Source organism: Cololabis saira, chromosome 12 (genome assembly GCF_033807715.1).
Source record: "Cololabis saira isolate AMF1-May2022 chromosome 12, fColSai1.1, whole genome shotgun sequence".
Lineage (NCBI taxonomy): Eukaryota > Metazoa > Chordata > Actinopteri > Beloniformes > Belonidae > Cololabis > Cololabis saira.
In genome coordinates, this window is record NC_084598.1 from 31,170,784 (window position 1) to 31,191,028 (window position 20,245).

At 37.4% G+C, this 20,245-nt stretch overlaps 2 protein-coding genes across 13 annotated transcripts in view; one reads left to right on the forward strand and one right to left on the reverse strand.

The window, feature by feature from the left end:
* Positions 1-964: 964 nt before the first annotated feature.
* Positions 965-12,004, reverse strand: dcp1a (decapping mRNA 1A). Its single transcript, XM_061736580.1, has 9 exons — positions 11,859-12,004; positions 11,547-11,587; positions 10,220-10,347; positions 7,855-7,921; positions 7,585-7,723; positions 7,240-7,338; positions 5,371-5,931; positions 5,017-5,241; positions 965-2,774 (listed from the first exon to the last, which is right to left on the reverse strand). The coding sequence occupies exons 1-9, from the start codon at positions 11,988-11,990 to the stop codon at positions 2,694-2,696; spliced, it is 1,473 nt and encodes a 490-aa protein (XP_061592564.1). The 5' UTR covers positions 11,991-12,004; the 3' UTR covers positions 965-2,693.
* A 4,574-nt stretch (positions 12,005-16,578) lies between these two features.
* Positions 16,579-20,245, forward strand: part of cacna1db (calcium channel, voltage-dependent, L type, alpha 1D subunit, b) — a 92,752-nt gene continuing 89,085 nt past the window's right edge. For 11 of the 12 annotated variants that reach the window (XM_061736582.1, XM_061736586.1, XM_061736581.1 and 8 more), the window contains exon 1: positions 16,579-16,712. In XM_061736582.1, coding sequence (XP_061592566.1) covers positions 16,679-16,712 — 34 coding nt within the window. In that variant the 5' untranslated portion in view covers positions 16,579-16,678. Of the gene's footprint in view, positions 16,713-17,884; positions 18,096-20,245 lie in introns of those variants that run through there. The other variant, XM_061736584.1, reaches the window with a different exon arrangement.

Below are 20,245 nucleotides of genomic sequence, written 5' to 3' on the forward strand. Positions count from 1 at the left end.
TTGATAGCAACTAATTCAATAATATCTTTCCAACCTGTATTTTCAGAGAACAGTCCTGGTTTAACTCCTACTTTACTTTACATCCTTTCAAGGAGTCATACCATATACATCTATACCCTCCTTTACTTGTCTACAGAAGTACTCGCTGGCTTTTCCATTACATCTCTGTCCATTTCTCTAACTTCAACATTCATCTCTTCTCCTAACACCTTTGCTTCATAATTCTTCAACGTGCTCTACGTCAAGCAGATGAACATGACGTGAAGCAGAGTTCCCTACTTCACTAAAGCTTAAACGTTGCCAGTTTGGAAAAAACAGTCCACTAAATTATTAAACGTAATTCTTGTCAATGGTACAAAGATTTACTTTGGTAAATTCACTGAAATCAAACAGCGACATCTGGTGGGAAAACTATAAAAGTGCACCAGCTGTATTTTTGCATTTACATCATAAATTCAGTTTTTAATGCAAAGAAAGAGAACATTTTTGTTAATCTTAAAGACATCAGTAATAAAAGAGAAAAAAAAACATTATGCATGATAAAAAAATAATAAAAACTTTACTTTCATATATTTAATAACCACAAAATTTGTAATCAAGCAAACAGCTCAGTGACAAACCTTAACGGAAAAAAATGTACGCAAAGATTTACCCAAAATTATAATAATGGCCAAAAAAACCAAACATTAAATCTTAAATATTCAACCAGGATTAAAAACAACCTTTACATTTAAATCATTCTTTATTTAACCAACACAAGCCAAAAGTGTTGGCAAAACCACACCTGAAATGAAGAGTTATTACGTGGAGATGAGCTGATTTTCTTCTGCTGCACAACTTTCACAAATGAAGTTTGAACATTTCCAAGTGAAAACGGCCAGAGAGGACAAAGAAAGCTTGGGAGGAAAGATAAGACTAGATTTAAACATTAATTGCACTCACGCAACATCAGGAGACCACAGTCAAGAAGCAATAATGTTTTTTTATTTTTTACTAAAAACAAAAGAAAGCAGAAATGTCTGCCTTTCAAACAAACCTAAAAGAAAAAAACCCACTGTTTTTATTTTGAACGACAGAATTAATACTGAGCGTTTAGGTAACTAGATTACATCACAGTGTCATTTGTTAAACAACCTTTTAACATAAAAACACATTTTCTTTTATATTTTAGCAGTTTTAAATAGTTAGCATCTGGTTAACACACAGTGACAAGTGACAACTTCTGAGTTCAAAACAACATCTATTTTCTTTACGTTTTTAGAAGCTATTTTTATGTGCGTCAGATCAGTTTTTGTTGAGCAGCATCGACGGATGCACGTGTTCCACATGATAAACGGACACATGTCTTTGATTCCTGCACTTCCTCTGCTCTGCAGGGTTTAGAGGCACAAGCTGCAGTAGCATTTTACTGCAAGAAAATAACCATAGTCCTATTTGTCTTTACATTTTTCTGACCAGAGACTTGGAGAAAGAAAATGAGCGACAGGAAGAGGTCATTTATATTTTCCCCTCATTAAATCAGGCAACAGGCATTAAACTGAACCTATCAAAAGCACCCTTTCATTCATACGAAAAGGGTTCAATGAAAAACGGAATCGATAATTAACAGAACCCCTACATTTTCTGTTCACAATTTAAATCATGTATTAACAGCAGAACCTCAAGGTTCACATAAAAAATATCTCTGTAGCACCAGCCTCAAATATCTCAAAACACTGGTCTGCTTCAATGTTTTGCAAGCGTCATCTTGCACATGTCCCTTCAAGAACATCATGAATATTGAGCTCAGCTGATGGAGGAGACATATTGATGCAAACCTCGAACAAAGAAAAGAATACAAATATAAAAAATAGGGAAACATGAAGGGAAAAAACTGCAAAGATGCTGGCTTGTGCATTTGAGAGTCACCATAAACCCGTCATAGTCATAAACATAAACAGCTGGGAGGGCCTGAGTCATAATTTGAGTTATAAATTGCAAGTGCTTGTTTGTGAAGGTCATTCATCCTCTTTAGCCGAAAGTTGAACAAAAAAATAATGACAAACACAAAATGTCACAAAAACTGAAAAGTCTGTCCAGCAATTCGGACATCATTTTCTGTTTAAATAAGAGAGGAAAAGGACAATGTGTAGTTCTTTTAGACCCCAAAATGATTCAGAGGTCCCCACATACATACGTCTTTGTCTCAATAAGCAGTTAAAGTTGAAGTGTGGTATAAATGTTCTCATAATCCGATGCTGTGAGAACTCCACAATGACGAGTGACAGAAGCAGCAAAATGTCCCAGCTGCCCATTCGAGAGTCAGAAGGGATTTGATGGCACCAAATCTCCAAAGTTGCCCCGATAATTAAAGCATTAATGTCATCAGAATGTGGCCTGCAGTTTAATCATATTCTTATTGTAAAAAGTCAGGGCCAAAGTGCGACTCCTCATCTAATCCTTGCTCCCAAAGTACCGCTTGTTTAAAGATGAGATAAAAAAAGAAAAGAAGTTGTTCCAGGGGGACAGGTGGTTAAATGGTGTGTTGCATGCTGCAGTAACCCTCAGAACACGGACCGGCACCGAGGAGCTGTGGTGTACGAGTGTCAGAAACCTGCTCGCTGCATTTGTTGCACCTCCCAACATCCTTTTATCTCTTCTTTGACTGTTAGGAAGCTGCAGGTCTGAAATCCCCTGCCAGGGTTGAGGGAGGACTATAGTTTCATGTTGCTGAAGTCCTTGGACAGAGTCTGCAGGTAAGCATCATGAATGGCACCGAGGAAGTCTGGGTCATTCTGGACAAGGTGGACATAAATAAGAAGAATTCAATTATTTGAAAGTGTGAGGGAACCAAAAAAACCACCAAACAAACAAATGAAATATATTATTGGAAACAATACAAGTTTGGATGTTGTTTGGATCCTTAATTATTTATACCTTTTCAGTTAGAACACTTCAAAACAAAGTAAGGGACAAGTGGAACGAAAAGTGCTGACCAAGACAAATCTGGCTTAAAAGTTAGAGGATGGAGTAAATTATTTTGGAGACAAATAGGAGCGAGAGTCTAGAAGAAAAACAAGACCTAAAAAGACTTTAATGAGCCACAATACTGTACAACATACTTCTCAAACCTCGTTAAAAACAAAAACAGGCTCTAATCTTCCTTTAGGAATGTCTTTAAATCCTAATCCGGTAACAGAGTTTTGTGTTACATCTGTATAACGGTCAGAGAGAATATATAAAATGTTCAAATCCATGATATTACTTGGGGGTTTTGTATTCCTGAAGTGTGTGGTTTTTTTTTTGACAGGCCAGCCTCACACCATCTGACAGGCACAGCAGGACTTAGATAAGTAAAAGAAACTTAGAGACGTAAACTTGTTTAAGTCTGCCGACTTCACCAGGAGTTGAGTATTACAGGTAACGTCACTGTTTTTCTTTCTTGCTATGGAGTCAGCAGCAAACATCTGCATTTACAGCATACCCAGCGACTGCAAACGCAGCACCAGGACGACAACACGCTCACGCCGTTTCTCTTTTAGTCATGATTATTTAGTTTTTATTCTGGAGGCACCAACATATGAAGGAAATATTAGATTGGGATGATAAAAATCCATCTTATTTTCTTGACATTAGAGGCGCAGAACAAAGGTGACATCTGAGGACAGTATGGACGGCGGTACAGTAGAAACATCACAAGGCATACCCGGCTTTATTATTAGATCTACTGTAAACTTATCCAAACAAAATAAAGAACTTAAACAAGTGATTGGACTATAAAGTCATTTGGTAAAAAACATGTTGAGTTGGTCAGAAATAGTGTTGTGCTAGTTACTGTAAAAAGTAGCTAATTACAGGTACTAGCCAATTCAAAAAGAAACACAGTTACTTGGCTGATTACTTACCATACTTGACTTTAACCATTAAAAGTAACTAAAGTTACAAAACCTATAAGCAATGTTCAACTTTCATGCCAGCAACTTATTTAAAGTAGTTGGTCTGTATTACTCAAAGTGCAATTAACGTGGTTTCAAGACCACAAACAAAGCAACTGATGATGTACATGTCCATAAAATATTCTTAAAAAAAAAAAAAAAAAATATTCTACAAGAAAGCGCTTCTTACTCACATGGGTGGAAAAAACCTGTCAGAGTGGGTTTCAGATAAATTTAATAAATGGTCCAACTTGATAAATATGATATGTAGATGTGCATTAAAATGATTCCTCAAACAACTTCTGCTGATATTTTTATTCAGTTCAGCTGCTGCAGTAAAGTTATGTCCCAATCCAAGTCATTCAAACTGGATTGTCCGTATTTGTTAAGAGACCTCAGACTGACTGCTGTCCTTTGCAACAGCCTGAAAAAAAATAGCCAAAATTATCCCTTTATTAATACGTTTTTAGTATTTTTATTGTGAACTTCACTCTGAAAGATCCATGCTTCCTTTGTTTTGGTGAACCCTCTGTCCAGAGGCAAACGCTTTCCCCTCCATTAAGCACAAACTCCTCCTCCCCCGCTCATCGTCACTCGCACCATAGGATAATGGTAACTGAGTTATTTTATTTGAAGAATAATGCATTAGAGTATTAGTTACCGACAGAAGTAACGGCGTTACAGTAACGCGTTACTACCCAACACTGGTCAGAAGTAGATGTTTTCAGTTGGAGTTTCTGTAACCAAACGTCGCCCTCTGCTGGCCAATAAAGAGAATGCAGCTCTGTGGCTCCAATGCAGTCTGGAGTCTCATGTGTAGCTTCATTGTCAGGAAATACACTCAGTTTTTTTCCCCCCGGTAAAAGTTTGGGAGCTTCATTAGAATTCAATAAGAATTGTTTTGGGACTGGTTACTTTTTAAGAAGTATTTCTGTATTTTGGCTGTATTTAAGAAAATGAAGGTTTTGTTTTTGCATTGTGTTTGAGATAATTTGTCTTGCTTGAGATTACACATCCTGGGACATGACTCTTGTCAATGATAAATTGCATTTGTTTTAACCTCCCCTGATAGCACAGCTTTTGATTTATGTCACCGATGTACCTTAATGAGGTGTATCAACGTCTCTTGCAACTGTGTTCTACTGCAGGGTGCTGGTAGAGGCTCCACGGCTCCTCCGGAGGCAGAGAGTGGCTCAGAGGGAGCGGGAGGAACCACCGGTGATGCCGTAGCTGTGAGTTTATTCAGGGACTGTTGGAAGGCGCTGGGGGAGAGAAGCACAGAAGCCACCGAGCCTGGAATAACATGACCTGGACTCACTGGGACGGCCTGAACATGGAAAAGAAAAAGGAAAAAAGGAGAACAAACATCCTGGATTAAAAACTAGCAGTGATATGGGGCATAACAGTTGGATTAAACAGTGAAAACGGTTGGGTCAGTCGACAACATTGAACTCACAGACATAGGTTTAATCAGGTTTGGAGGCTGGGAGAAAACGTCCATCTTGGGCTCTTGAAAGCTGTGTGGTGGAACCAGTGTGTTGGGTAGGAAGCTGGGTGCAAGGATGGGTTTGTGGATGTCTGCATTCACAGACGGGACTGCCGCTTTCAGTGTGCTCATTAGCTCTGTTCTCAAAAAGGTAGTAGAAGCTGCCGTGGGTGCTGTGGGACCAGCAGGACCAGCATGATGCTCCGGACCAGCTATCATCAGAGGTGAGATTGAGCAGTGGCGCTGGGGGTCTGGTCTTGGGACCACTGACTGGAAAACAGGGCTGGGGTTTAGTGCATAAGGAGCTGGGATCAGCCCGGGGGCTTGTTGCTGTTGGTTTAAACTGGGATCGTGGGCTGTGAAGAGTGGACTCTGGTGGGGCGGAGGAGGATACGGTGGCTTCTGGATGTAGGAGAGGTCACCGGAGGCGCTGGTGTTCTGTGCAGGTCTGCTGAGCAGAGACAGCTCCTTAGGGAGAGACGAGCCAAAGAGCTCTTCCACCGTGATCTGCTTCAACACCGTGTGAGAGTTCTGGCGAGCAAAAGGAAACTCAGTTATCTCAAATCACTCGACTGACACAAGACTAATGAACAGCAATGTTGACAATAAATCATTTAAGCTGATTGATCATGTATAATGACAAATATTTGCTTGTCCTCTCTTATTAAATACAATGATTTGGTCTGTCAATGAAGTTTAGGGTGGTCTGAGATTCTCAAAAAAGCAGAAAACTGCAAAAATAAAGTGTAGTTTTGTGACTGAGCTCAATCTGTAAATTATCCCGCTCATTATATTAATAAATCAAACTCCTCCTCAAGAAATTACATTAAAATAAAATTGTAGTTACTTCCACCTACATTCGAGGTATTATACTTGGGGAAACTGGACATAGATTTTGCAAGATTTGGAGACAAACATGTTTTAGAATAATGTTGATTGCAAGTAAAAAAGCAATTACCAGAAAGTGGATGAAGGATGAGTCACCTAAGGTGGAGGATTGGGTTGAGGTTATACACAAAATATATGGGATGGAAAAGTTAACTTTCTCTGTGAGACTAGAGATGGACAGATTTAAAAGAATTTGGGAAAGCTGGGTAGAGTACATAAAACCAATTAGGTCAGACTTTATCTGAGATGTACATCTTGGAAACAAAGACCCCTAGTTCATAGTTCATAGCTACAGATGTTGAAATGTTCTATTTCTTTTTATTTTATTTCATCATATTTGCAACATTGATGACATGGTAAAACCCTGTTAAGTCAACTGGTCATAAGGTATGGGAGATTGTAAATAGCTATCATGCTCTGGTTATTATTATTTATTTATTATTTTCCTTTTATTTATTATTTCTCGTTGGTGTGTATAAACCGGCATAGTAATACTTAATCTTGATCCAAAGTAAAAGACAGAGGAATATTGTCATGTTTAATTATATGTTACTGTACTACTGGGAAAAAGGAAAAAAAATGAATCATTGTGTACCAGTTATATGCAGAATATATGTGAAAATGTTCAATAAAAAGAAAATAATAAAAAAAAAAAAAAATTGTAGTTCACGTGTGCCTGTGATACTGCTGTTGATATTAAATCATCAATGAGATCTTGTTTGCTTTTCAACCCAAACACCTGTAGGATATAATCAGTACAAGAAGCATCGGCATGGGTTGACTGTCAGTCAGGATTAGTGGCTTTCTGTGCTGACAAATGCAACTGCACAGCTGGGATGAGAATGAGGCTCGTCTCAACATCTATGTCAACAGTCTGGGTGTGGAATCAGACAGTTATTCAGCTACAGTGATGCAGACAAATGGATGATAGAAAAATTAAACTGCACATACCTTTTCGGGTGATGGTACATTGGGTATACGCTCTATATTTGAGCTCACAGCTGCCGTCGCGTTTGGCTCTATAGACTTATCCATGTCTCCCACCTGGGCCTTCAGATCACACACATTCATTGTGTATTACATTAAAAGGCAGTTTATTTTATCAAAAAGAACCTGAATGCCTAAAATCAGGGGTTAAAGAGCTTGAATACACATAAGTTTGCTTATTCTTGCTTATAAATACAGTATTAAAACTGAAAATGAACTTTCTAAAGATGTGAGGAAGCAAACAAAATGTATCCTCTCATCTAAATATCTTGGAAAAGAAAAAAGAAAAGGAAGGTTTTGTTTCCTCACTCTCTGGTATTCCTCCTTGGCTTTGCTGAGCAGGTCCAGGATGTCAATGGGCCGCGGTTCTGCGACACCATTGGTCCTCCCGGCCTCAGCCCTCTCTGGGGTTTTTATCTGAGCCAGGGCTGCTTCTTGTTTCACAATCCTGGAGGAAAAGTAGAGCATGACACATATTTATCAAACCTAACGACTTAAAAGAGTCTTCTATCTATATAGCAGAGCTGCTTGTAAATCTAAAGCCCAACAGGTGGAGAAAAGAAAACTCAGGACACTTACCTCACCATCAGCTGAGCGATGCGTTGACAGTCTCTCTTGTCATAGAACCAAATACTGTAGATACCCACTGTAACAACAACATAAATACTATGTTTCATACAGTCACAAAAACCAAATGTGTAGCAGACGAATAGTAAATTGTCAATTTAGCCCTCAGATCGGTAGTATGACCTACCAAATGCAGAGAGCAAAAATAAAACAGCTGTGATGCAGAACAATATGACAAAGTCATATTCACAATCACCAAAAAGAAACTAGTTGATGAGTAATAAAATATAAAGGAATCAAATAAGCAAACAGTACATAATCAGTATACACTGAAACAAAGGAGAGTTAATATTACATTTCCTGAGTGTTATTTGTGTGTGATGAAACACTGGCATCTACAAGGTCCCTCTTGAGATCATGGTAACTGAGCAACCTGAACATTTGCCTCCCTTCAGCACCTACTGCTGCTAAAGGGAATAAGAAGCGGTGTAAACAGGGGTGTGCATTTGTCCGCCCAAGCACAGGCACATCATTCTCAATAACACTGTTCTCCAAGTCTGGGTTTCGAACAGTGAATTCACCAGCACCCGTAGGAGATGGAGCATAACTCAAATAATTGAACACTCGCTGTGTTTGACGAAACTCAGCCTTCAGTAAGGGAAGTCGCTGATCGTTCTCGTCACGGTGCTCTCTCTGGAACCTATTTCGCTTTTGTTGCAACTTCAAAGAAGCAAAGCAACAAAAACAAAGCGCTCTACATGCTAACAAAATTACTTTCTGACAACTAATGCACAAATGGACTGAGGAGGAGGCTGGCACTAGAAACAAAAACCATCAGCAGGAAGAAGAACCAAAAAGGCTGTCAGAAACTATTTCTTTTTGTGACGCATCTTCCTGCTAGAGATCAAGCATCTTCAAAACAACCAAAGGAATACAACAGACCACTGCTTTACTTATCACCTGTACGCGTGTTGAATCTTTCTGCATCTCAACCGCGCGAAAGGAATTACAATGATTACAGCAACAATCATGCTTAAGTGAAGCCATCAGAGAAGTGGACCTCACCAGAATACCAACAAGACTGCATCATGTCCTCCATACCAGCCAGGCTGGTGGGCAAACCAAGTCCAAAAGGGGAGCAGTCCACTCTGACATTGACGCTTGCCATGCTATTTTTTCTCATAAGCAAACAAATGGGAAAGCAATCAAATTCCTTGTTCATTGCCTTGATGAAGCTTCTGTTTAGACTTCTAATAGATTACCTTGGTGGCAGCGCTGTCAGTTACTTTTTGAAGATCTGAGGAATTTTGTGACTCTTTATTTAATCTTACTTGATACGGCTAGAGGACATCACTGGATTGTGTCATCAGGAAAACCACAACTTATGATAAAAGTATATCTTTTTTATACGTAATTATCCCAGTCGTCAATCGGACCCCTGAATCTTTTTGGTTATCAGCCAAATGAAGAACGAAAAACCTCAGACAACCAAAGTCCAAACTCCTGTTTGTGAGCCATGAGTGACCAAGTGTTCCTGCTAAACGTCCAAAGAGGTCAATATGAATTCAAGCAAAAAGGAGAACAGATGCTTCACCAAACACTGGGGAGGTGCTTGTCAAGGATTTTCAGAGGTACCATTTTAACCACTTGTGTAAGATTGACTTTGTGCACCTTATCATTCAGATTAACTACTGAAAGGAAAAGCTTACGGTATGTAAGAGTGTGTTAATATCTGCAAAGAAGCTTATTTCTAATATCTCTTAGAAGCATGGGCTGCATAAAGTACACTTTTAAAAAAGGTATGCAAAGTTTGATTTTTGTCCAATTTCAGTCTAGTCTAAATGACAAACTATCTGCTTGATGCGTTTGTACAAGGTTTGCATTTTTCTTTGACAGAATTTAAGGTGAAACATCACTGTTTAATTTCTCTTTGGGGATTGACAAAGTATTTTGAATTTAATGGTTGGCACCCAATATAACCTAATCAACACCAATCTTGTTTATAAAGTGCTTTAAAATTCTAATTTAAAAAAATACATAATGTAACCAAGCAAATTGTAGCTCTCCTACGATATGTATTTATCATCAGCTCTTCGTGTTATCTTGTCTTCAACTTAAAAAAAAAAACACAAAAAAAAACAAGAGCATATGACCCCATCCATCCACCCACATCCATCCCTGTTTATTCCTATTCAGGGTCACTTGGGTCTGCTTGGAGCTGTCTCAGCTCTCTACATGTGAAACCCAAATTAATTAAATAATAAAACAACAACAAGAAAAGGTGCATTTTAGTTCTTTTCAAGTTGATAAAGGAATCTCTCTCCCTCTTACACGCAAACATTTTGGTTTTAATGACCAAATCTTACAAAATACTTACAGTTTCCATTTCTGTAGAGCAAGAAAGGATCTTGCAGTTGGAACTCTAAGTCTTTATTGATTGGCTCCACCAGGTTGTCTGTATTCAGTCGATTCATGATGGTGAAGCCATGGTGAGGAGACGCAGACCTGCAATGAACAGAAGACAAACATTACTTCTTTGAACACATTAAGCATAATTTTCGATTTTTAAATTAAATCATCAAAAACTAAAATGTTCAGTTTAAAAACACATATCTCATAATTAATGTAAATACGGTTTAGTAATGTAACGATAGAAGTATGTGTTTGGGGTGTGAGCTTTTTGAATTTGTCAATTAAAAACAGACTTTTATAAGTAAGTGATGGATTAAAAAGTTCTACTTGTTCCAATACTTTTCTTAAAAAGTGATTCACTGCAACCGCATGTTTATGCTCACAGTTGCCTTACAAGCTGGTGATTACATTTATTTTCCATGAAACATCCCCTATGCTTCATCCCTAACCTTATATCTTTTTATCCAAACAGTCTGTGGCTTCATTCTGGTTTAAAATTATGGACATATTGACAGAGGTGTTCGTTACCTTACTTAAGTAGAAATTTTGGTTATCTATACTTCACTGGAGTAATTATTTTTCAGACAACGTTTTACATTTACTCCTTACATTTTCACGCAATTATCTGTACTTTTTACTCCTTACATTTTAAAAACAGCCTTGTTACTCTATTTCATTTCGGCCTTTAAAAAAAAAACTATCCAGTTAAATTGCTCCATCCGGATAGAGTGAATTTGTCTGTGGTTGTGGCACAGATGTTCTTGTCCAGTTTTGTTCTTACATCAGATTCCTGGAACTAAACTTGGATGTACATTCCAATAAAGGTTAGGATAAATGATAAAATGCCTCTGAAGTTTGACTTTTTGCACCATTACAATACTTATAGGCAACTAGTCATCATATCTCCTGCTCTCTGAAACACATGTTAATGCTCAATAGTACACATATATGGTTCTTTAATATATTTGCATTATACTAAGATAAATTCATTTTCAGTGGCTTTTTTTCCCCTTACATTACTTTTACTTTTATACTTTAAGTAGTTTTGAAACCAGTACTTTTATACTTTTACTCGAGTAAAAAACTTGAGTTGATACTTCTACAGGAGTATTTTTAAACTCTAGTATCTATACTTCTATCTGAGTACTGAATGTGAATACTTTTGACACCTCTGCATATTGAATATAAACTCTAGCTGCAGTTTGTTTAGCTACAACACGTGACTGGTCTCCCCCCAGGTAAACAACCTTGACGGATTCCTAATCACCATCAAGAGCATCGTGTGAACTTACCTTGTATAAACAAACAAGGTCCCCTCGATTTCAGTCTTCTCCTGAAATGAAAAGTGAATTATGAAGCGCAGACAACAATGTTTATCCAAACCTGCTAAAAGATGTTACTCCCCCGAGTTTATGTAGGTCAGGTAATAATATAAAACAGGTCATTAACTTACAACGACAAATATAACTGTATAATAACACCATATACATGAGAAAGTGTACTTTTACCTGTTTTGATCCAATGACGACCCAGACAGAGGCTACCATGCTACGTAAACATGCTGAGCTTTGAGGGAAATGTTTCAGGGTTTCAGTCAAACTTACCCATTCGTTGGTTTTGGAGTTGAAGTTGTAGAGCGCCACTTGTCCGGTGACGTCGAGCAGCCGGTTTATGTAGGGGTCCTGCCGCTGCAGAGCCGCCAAACTCATCAGATGTCCCGCAGTCACCGTCGCCATCTCGGAGGATTGTTGTTCCCGCACGGACCAAAACTCCTGCACACACGCTTCACGCCCGCTCTCCTCCCCGGGAAACACAACTCTTAAAAGGTTCCGCCTTGAGAACGAGCAATGCCGTCGGGACCATGGATCTATTATCGGGGACGCGTTGAAATGTTTATGGGTCAATGACGAATAAGGATCTTCAACAGGTCAATTTTATTTGTTTATTTTTGTTTATTTAAAAAGGATCCCCATTAGTCTTCACCATGGGAAGACTATTCTTCCTGGGGTCCACACATAGACATACAAAAGATGACAATAATACAACTCAAAAAGGGTGAAAAACATTCACTAGAATTCCTGATAGTAAATTGAAACAAAAATAAAAGATTTAGTAACCCACCATCCACATCTTAAGTAACAATATTTGCTACTATCACCAGATCTGTTCCACTTTTGAGCAAAATAGTTTGCTACGACTTTATAATTTTAAATAATAAAGTCGTTGCAAACTATTTTGGCTGCTAATGTATGGGTATATTATAAATTAAATGTATAATATACCCATACCTCTATTTATAGTAGTATAAATATACTACATATCATAATATACTCATACATTATAATATACTCATACTTCTATACTATATATACACTCATAGCCTACAGTGATTTAGAATATATTTACTATTAAATTTATAATATACATAAAATTTGCACAATAATCACAATATATACCTAGGACCGATCATGACTTCCTTCTGAACCACAGCCTGCTTCAGTCTCCTTTTAAAACTTGACATCTTGTTTATTGCAACTAGACATGGAGGGAGATGGTTCCAAAGAATATCTATTGCAGTAGTTCAAACATTAAGAATGTTTTGTACACTTAAATTCATATAAAAAATTTAAATTAAGTGATTTCAGAGTTTTTTGTCAAGATGAATTGGCACTAGCCTTAAAAAAGGTCATGTGGTGCAACCATGATTCATATTAAAAGAAATTAATTTCCTTAACATCTCGACATCTTCTTCAAGTTTTCAGTATTATACAAAAATGGTTGTTTTTTTAATGGTTGCGCCACATGATATTTCATAAAATGGACATCAGTCAAACTTTGTTTGTATATCATGATGGAAATATAAATACAAATGTGTTGCAATCTTACACACTACAAGACATTTCGGAAATCATGCCAGATAGGGCAGAAGATTTATTTAAAAACATTTAGAGTGATTTCAAAAAAAAATTTCAAAACAAGGGTCATGGTCGGATGGTCACACCACATGACATTTTGATGATTAAAACAACAACAAAATCCCAAATAACTAGTATTTTTTGTAAAATTCAAGTGAGTCCATATGTTGGACAGTTAGTTCATATATCTGGTATTTTTTTATCCATTTAAACCTTTTTTGAATTGAAAAAAAAATCTGTTTTTCAGAAAATATAGGCGTCACGTCATTGACCCTTATGCAAAATGTCTTCGCTTGTGTGTTCGCTTTCTTTTGAGAAAAGTATCGTAAACTAGTACAATACCAGACAAAAAATAATACATAAAAAAATATAATAAATAAAGAGGTATACTACCTACCTCATACTGCTGCACCTTTCACTTTTTTTTTCTTTTTTTTATAGGCCTATAGGGTTGCCAACCGTCCCTGGAAAAACGGAATCATCCAGTATTTATAAACTAAAGTACGCATCCCGTATTGAGCTGGAAAGGAACGCACTTCGTCCCGTATTACTGTGACAGTCAAAAAATAGTCATAAAATGCCAATGAAAAATGGCATTGAGCTGTTGAGTTATTTTTTTCAACTGTAGCCTACAGTCATGGCCTTTGAGGCACAAATATGTTTAGCTACAAGTTTTCTACAGACTTTCTGTTTGCACTTTTGTTATTGCACTAAAAATGTGCTCTATTACAAAATGGATGTTCTGCTTTCTTTCTATTGTTTTATATTAATTTATACAATTTTAAGTTAAGCAGCAGAACAGGTTTCTGTTTAAGAAAGATACTTATTTTATTCAGTCCATTGTTATTTTGTATTAAAGTGAATTGCTGGATAATAATTTGTTTTCCATGTGTTCATGGCATTCCAAAATATGCATCTAATTCAATTCAGGTTCGATTCAAATAGTTAAAAAATTGTTTCACTGACAAAAAAAGGGGCTAAAAAAATTCACCACACCAGGAAGGGTGAAGGCACCTGCCGCTGAGTTGTCCCTTATTTTATTTTCAGGGAGTTGGCAAACCTAATTGTATATATGTTAACACGAGCTGTCATTTGTTTATTTACTGTACAGTGAGCGAAAATAACCGGAGTCAAATTCCCTGTCCTGTTTGACCTGACTTGGCCAATAAACCTGATTCTGATTCTGAATATCGTGAGCCACAGATGCTGGTGACTGTGTTGTTTTGGTTCTCTGAGATCTACAGTCGACCATCAAATCCTCCTGTCTCGCCCATGGTCTCATCTGAAAAGCTGTGTGAGCATTTGACATGGTGTGTTAAGATGGGTTAGATCCTACTTAACATACAGGAAGTTTTTCAGGTAGTTTTGTGTCAGTCTTGGAAGTGCCAAGTCCTTCAGTGCCCCTCTCACGTTTGGAGTACCTCAGGGTTCTACTCTCAGCCCTCTTCTCTTTCTTTATACCTGCTTCCACTTGGTTCAGTGTCCTGAAAACATAGAGTTTCATACCACTTTTATGCTGATAACAGCCAAATGTACAGTACGTTCCACTAAAACAGGAAAACACTTACCCTGTGAAATAACTGCTAGAATGCATTGATAAATGAAGGCAGATGCCCATTGACGTTTAACACTTTAATCAATAAAAGACTAAGCTTATCTTATGAAATTCAACTCAATAAATGTATACATTTCCAAATAGAAGTGTTTATATATTATAATTTGGGCATAGTGGCTTTTAAACAAACATGCAACAAGCCTGGGTATAAAACTTGACAGCAATCTTAAATGTAATTGTCGCATTAGCTCAGTATGCAAGTCCGGCTTTTTTCACTTGAGGCAACTGCAGGCTAAGACATTTCTTTCTTGACGTCACTGAGATTTTACTCCATGCTTTTTTAACAATACTCACTGTAATGCACCAGAAGTTATTTTCTTAACTTCTTCTTCTTCAAAGTTCTGCTGCTTGGCTTTTAATTGGTGCAAGAAAACAAGAGCACATTACTCCAATTTTAGCATGACTTTATTGGCTCCCAGTTTGTTATCACATTGATTTTAAAATTCCTTTCTTTGATTTTAAAAGTATTCATAATCTTGCTCCAGAGTATCTGTCCAGCCTGCTTCAATTGTACACTTCTTCATAATCAAAGAGGAAACTTAGAGGTGAATGTGCTTTTTTATTTGCTGACCAATAACACGTTGCCTTTACACACCAGGCAGACTGGCTTTTTTTTGTTTTTACAATTTTATGTTTGTTTTATATAGTTTTTTTAAACATGCTTTTAATTCTGTTATGTTTACTTTGATCCCATATTCGGCACTTTGTCCAACTGCAAATGCTTTAGGCTATACATAAAGTTTATTTGAAAATTGAAAAAAAAGTCCCTTGTTATAGGTAGGACATTGGGTCGTTTGGAGTTTTATTTTAGTATTATTTTCCCCTACAACATGTTCTTTTTCACTGTAGTCAAGATTTACATAACTAAATATAAAAACCCTCATTAATAAAGTGTCATATAGTTTTTATGTAATCTTGCAACCTTTTTCTAACTGAAGTGTTTCAAATCTACAAATAAACAAGTTATTTTCAAAACCATTAATAAAAAACAATACATTTTTTCATGTAGTTTAAGTTTTCACAAATAAAGTTTTTCATATCTCTTTAAATCAAGACACTTTTTTCTATATTTTTAGTCTTATGGGTTGACACAAGAGACATCAAATGTTCTTGCTTTTTACTCTAACATGTCTAACAACATGTCAATAAATTGTAGGCCTAAATAGAATCTTGAATGTAACTTTATCCAAAGTTATAACTTCTGTTCAGTTCATCAGTAAATTTTCAGCAATGTCATTTAGATATGTAAACATTGTAAGAACTATTTTACAGTCTGCATTCCTTCTATGTAGCCCTCAGTGTGGGTGCTGGCAACCAAATGGGGAAGGTGTCATTTAGAAAAAAAAAAGAAAAAAAAACTCCATATACCAGTGTTATCTTTCCTCAAAATAAGGGAATGAATCATTCCTGAAAAATATTATATATTGAATATTCTAATAAACAAAAGTTAACAGTTTTATACGCAATTAAAACTTGCATATTGAAAAAGAAAAGCAAACAAAAGGATAATACACAGGGGTACTCCCTTTGTTTCTTTGAAGTCAAGTATTTTACAATCTGAAATGGTTTGGATTTAAACAACTTCATCAAAATAGGGGTTTGAGACAAGAAAGTGCTTTATATTTTTTTTGCAGTTATATAGTTTGGATTGAAATCGTTAATTATTTGGCCCAGTTGAGCTGCTGCCTCGCCCACCCCAGAGAACATTGAAGCAGGGATTACAGTGGGAGGATTACGCACTGCCGTTAAACAGTTTTATCCTCCACACAGGCACAGGTAATCCAATCACTGGTAACCTTTCAGGAGTTCTAAACAACTCATTTCCTGTCGAACTGCCGCTGAATGAGCACAGAAAACGGCGCCATGAGGCTCCAGGGCAGAGCCAGCTGACAGAATGCCGTTCATTATAAGGGGGAGACCCCTGAGGGGTAAGTCCGTTTATCTGAGGCTTTATCTGGGGAGGCAGGTGTTCATCCTCCGGTGAAAGTTACCCGCAAGAGAAATCAGATTTATTATCACTTTCTGTTAGGCGGAAGTTTGATGGCTATCTGTGGATAGATAGATAGATAGATAGATAGATAGATAGATAGATAGATAGATAGATAGATAGATAGATAGATAGATAGATAGATAGATAGATAGATAGATAGATAGATAGATAGATAGATAGATAGATAGATAGATAGATAGATAGATAGATAGATAGATAGATAGATACACGTACACACACATACACACATACATACATACATACATACATACATACATACATACATACATACATACATACATACATACATACATACATACATACATACATACATACATACATACATACATACATACATACATACATTTTGAAAGAATGTAATCAAACTGTTATTAAAAAAAGCGAAGGAGGAGCAAACAAAAAAAATTAAGCTTAATGCAAGTTTTAAATTTGCGAAAATTTATATTAAGAATGATTTGCATTAATAAAAAAAGTTGAAAATCACAAATGTCATCAGCGGCAGGTGACCCCCTGATTTCTGTTCATAGTTCATGTAAACGTTAATTTTTGGGACTTAAACTAGCAAAACTGGAAGGACATTCATTTTCATTTGATTGAGTGTTGCTGTATCGTTTTATTGACTTGTCCTTTCCAAATAAAGAAACAATTAAAAAAAAAAGAAAATCACAAATGTGAATGGAGAGATTCAGATGGCGCGTGTTGACCTATATGGGAGATTATTTCATTTGTGTGTGTCTATGTTTGTTTTTATTTAATGCTATTAAAATAGTTAATGGGCTCTGAAGCAAGCACATCTGTACAAACAAGCAGACTTGTGGACTTAAAAAGCTTGTTGTAATGTATCCAACATTGGGCAAGTCTTTTGAAAATAATGGCACGATAACAATAACTTAAGCAAATTATTCCAATGGTGATGTAATACATAGAGATTTTTTTTATTTATTGAATTTTTTATTTTCAAAGCAACAAGTGTATTTCCTGGGGGGCTGGGGGATGAGAGCTGTCCACCCCATAGTCCATCCCTGTTGAGAGCAGGGTGAGAGTAACGGAGTAACGCCAGCAGTGACCGCTGCTGTGAGCGGATCTGCGGACGCGCACCCGGATGTGGCGAACATGTTCGGCGCATCTCTCAGGGTCTGCGCTCAGATAACAGTTTATACTTCATTTAGCGCCTCCGTCCAGGTTCCAGTGTGAGATTTGTTTTTTTTTCCTCCTCTTTCTTTCCAACGATGAGTTGGATTTAAAACGGACCTTTTCAATGTGGATTCGAGGATGCAAGAAGCGGATGAACAGTCTGAAGGTAAAGCGCCGGACTCGGAGCGCAGGAGGAGAGAGTTGGAGCGCTCGTTTGGTTCCGTTTAATCTCTGTGATTCTATCCTCCGAGGGGGTTCAGCCTCTCATATGTTGGCCACACTGATATTGTGCATTGACATTTTAAATGTTCTGTGTGTGCTGTTTTGTGATGTTGACAGTTCAGCCATCAAATCCACTGGGAAGCGAGTTAAGACTGCTTCTCAGAAAAATGGTTGACAATGTTAACTGTAACATCATGGTCAAGTGGGATCCTGTAACAGGTCTGTGGAGAGTGCTTTGGCCTTATTTAGCCTTGCAAAATAAACTGAGAAACTTTAAACTGACTTCTCTGCACCCAGTTCGGTTATTACTCGTTTGCACACAAGCTTTAGTCTTTTTATTTATTTATCTATTTATATTAATAAAGCTATAACATGGTGAACTAACGTCCATAGGAGCAGTAGAGACAACACTTGATTCCCTGCATTGTGTGACAGATGTTGCACGTCCAGCAGGAGCCCTTGGATAATTCCTGTTACACATCTTACAGATAGAGTTTAAATTACTTTTATGCATCTGTTGAATTGGAGACAAGCCAGATATAAGGGTTTGGCTGATAATAATCATCGTTAACATGTTTGACGTATACCTCAGTATTTTAACATTAAATTGCATGAGAAAATTTAAAAAAACACAAAAAAAGGATTTTTTGTTTAGACAAACCCATGTTGTTATCAAATACAGTTATGCAGAAATTGCTTTTAGTCTGACAACAAATAAATCAAATGTGCACTTTTCAGAACTCTGGGTTTTGACCCTCATCTTCACCTTGATTTGTTGGCTTTTTATTTTTTCCAAGTCGTTCTTTGGATCTCCTGTTGCTTTCTAGTTGTCAGTGGCAGAGCAGTCTCTGTTTCTGTGATATGAAATGCTGGTTGGTTTGACTGTGGTGGACAGGAGGCTGAGATGTAGCTGCTGTGTAGTTGCGGTGACTGTGTCAAGGGCACTGTCTTTTTCACTCATGGTTTGCATTGATTTTAATGACTGTCACCGTCAGTCAGGCTGGCTGTCCTACTCTCTGTCTCTTCCACAGTCCCGTGGAACAATTCCTGTACCTCTTCTCTTCAGTCTCTTCAGCTTTCTGCTTTGCTTTAAAATACATATTTGTTGTAACTCAAAAGGGTTTACCCTTATTGTTAGTTAAGGTTAAACTTTGATTATGTTATATTGATACATTTTTACTTATTCTAGGTTATCAAGTATCACATTTGCCTATATCTGTAACTTTGATCCAGTTATGTGGCAGGTTTCCATGGAAACATCTTCATCTCATAATATAAAAACATCTATGCAAAGTACAGGAGAGGATGTGAAGGATTATATCATGAACTCATGCCACCTTATCAATGATATTGATGTCATTGGTGGATCAATGGTATTGATCTGATTAATGCTGATGTGTAAATGTTGAAATTGCCCAGTTTTTTCTACCTCCTAGAAGTTGAATCAAGAAATCACAGGGGCAGATGCTGAGGGAAAGCAGCCAAAACCCAAATTAATGCTGCAAGCAGCGATGAACGGGCCCTCACGCGTGCAATTTTCACCAATAAAAATCAAGGACTCAAAACTAAGTCCGATGACACCACCCATGACTCTTTATGTCAAAGCATTCAAAAGTTATGGCAGAAAATAGGAACTATCACATATCGACCAATCAGATGAAGGGGGGGTGCGCTTTTTGGTGTCTATCGTCGCCACGGTAACGAGAAAAGTAATACCCATCTTCGCAGGATGGAGACGCACATTTTGATGTATAACACACCTGGGTGCACGTTACGGTTCGGGCCACATTAACGGCCGAAGAAATGGCATAAATTGCGCCAAAATTACATGATTAATTCAAAATGGCCGACTTCCTGTTCGGTTTCGGCCATGGCGCCAAGAGACTTTTCTTTAAGTTGCGACATGATACAGGTGTGTATCAATTTTCGTGCATGTACGTCAGACCGTATTGTGGGGCTTGAGGCACAAAGTTTTCTAGGGGGCGCTGTTGAGCCATTAGGCCACGCCCATTAATGCAAACCATTAAATATCAAATTTTTCGCCAGGCCTGGCTTGCGTGCAAAATTTGGTGACTTTTGGGGCACGTTTAGGGG

Coding starts and splice junctions, on each gene's coding strand:
- dcp1a (XM_061736580.1), bottom strand. CDS start 11,990: ATGGCGACGGTGACTGCGGGACATCTGATGAGTTTGGCGGCTCTGCAG. Junction 10,348..11,546: donor ACCTTGTTTGTTTATACAAG/GTAAGTTCACAC, acceptor TGTTCATTGCAG/GTCTGCGTCTCCTCACCATG. Junction 7,922..10,219: donor GCTCTACAGAAATGGAAACT/GTAAGTATTTTG, acceptor TTGTTGTTACAG/TGGGTATCTACAGTATTTGG.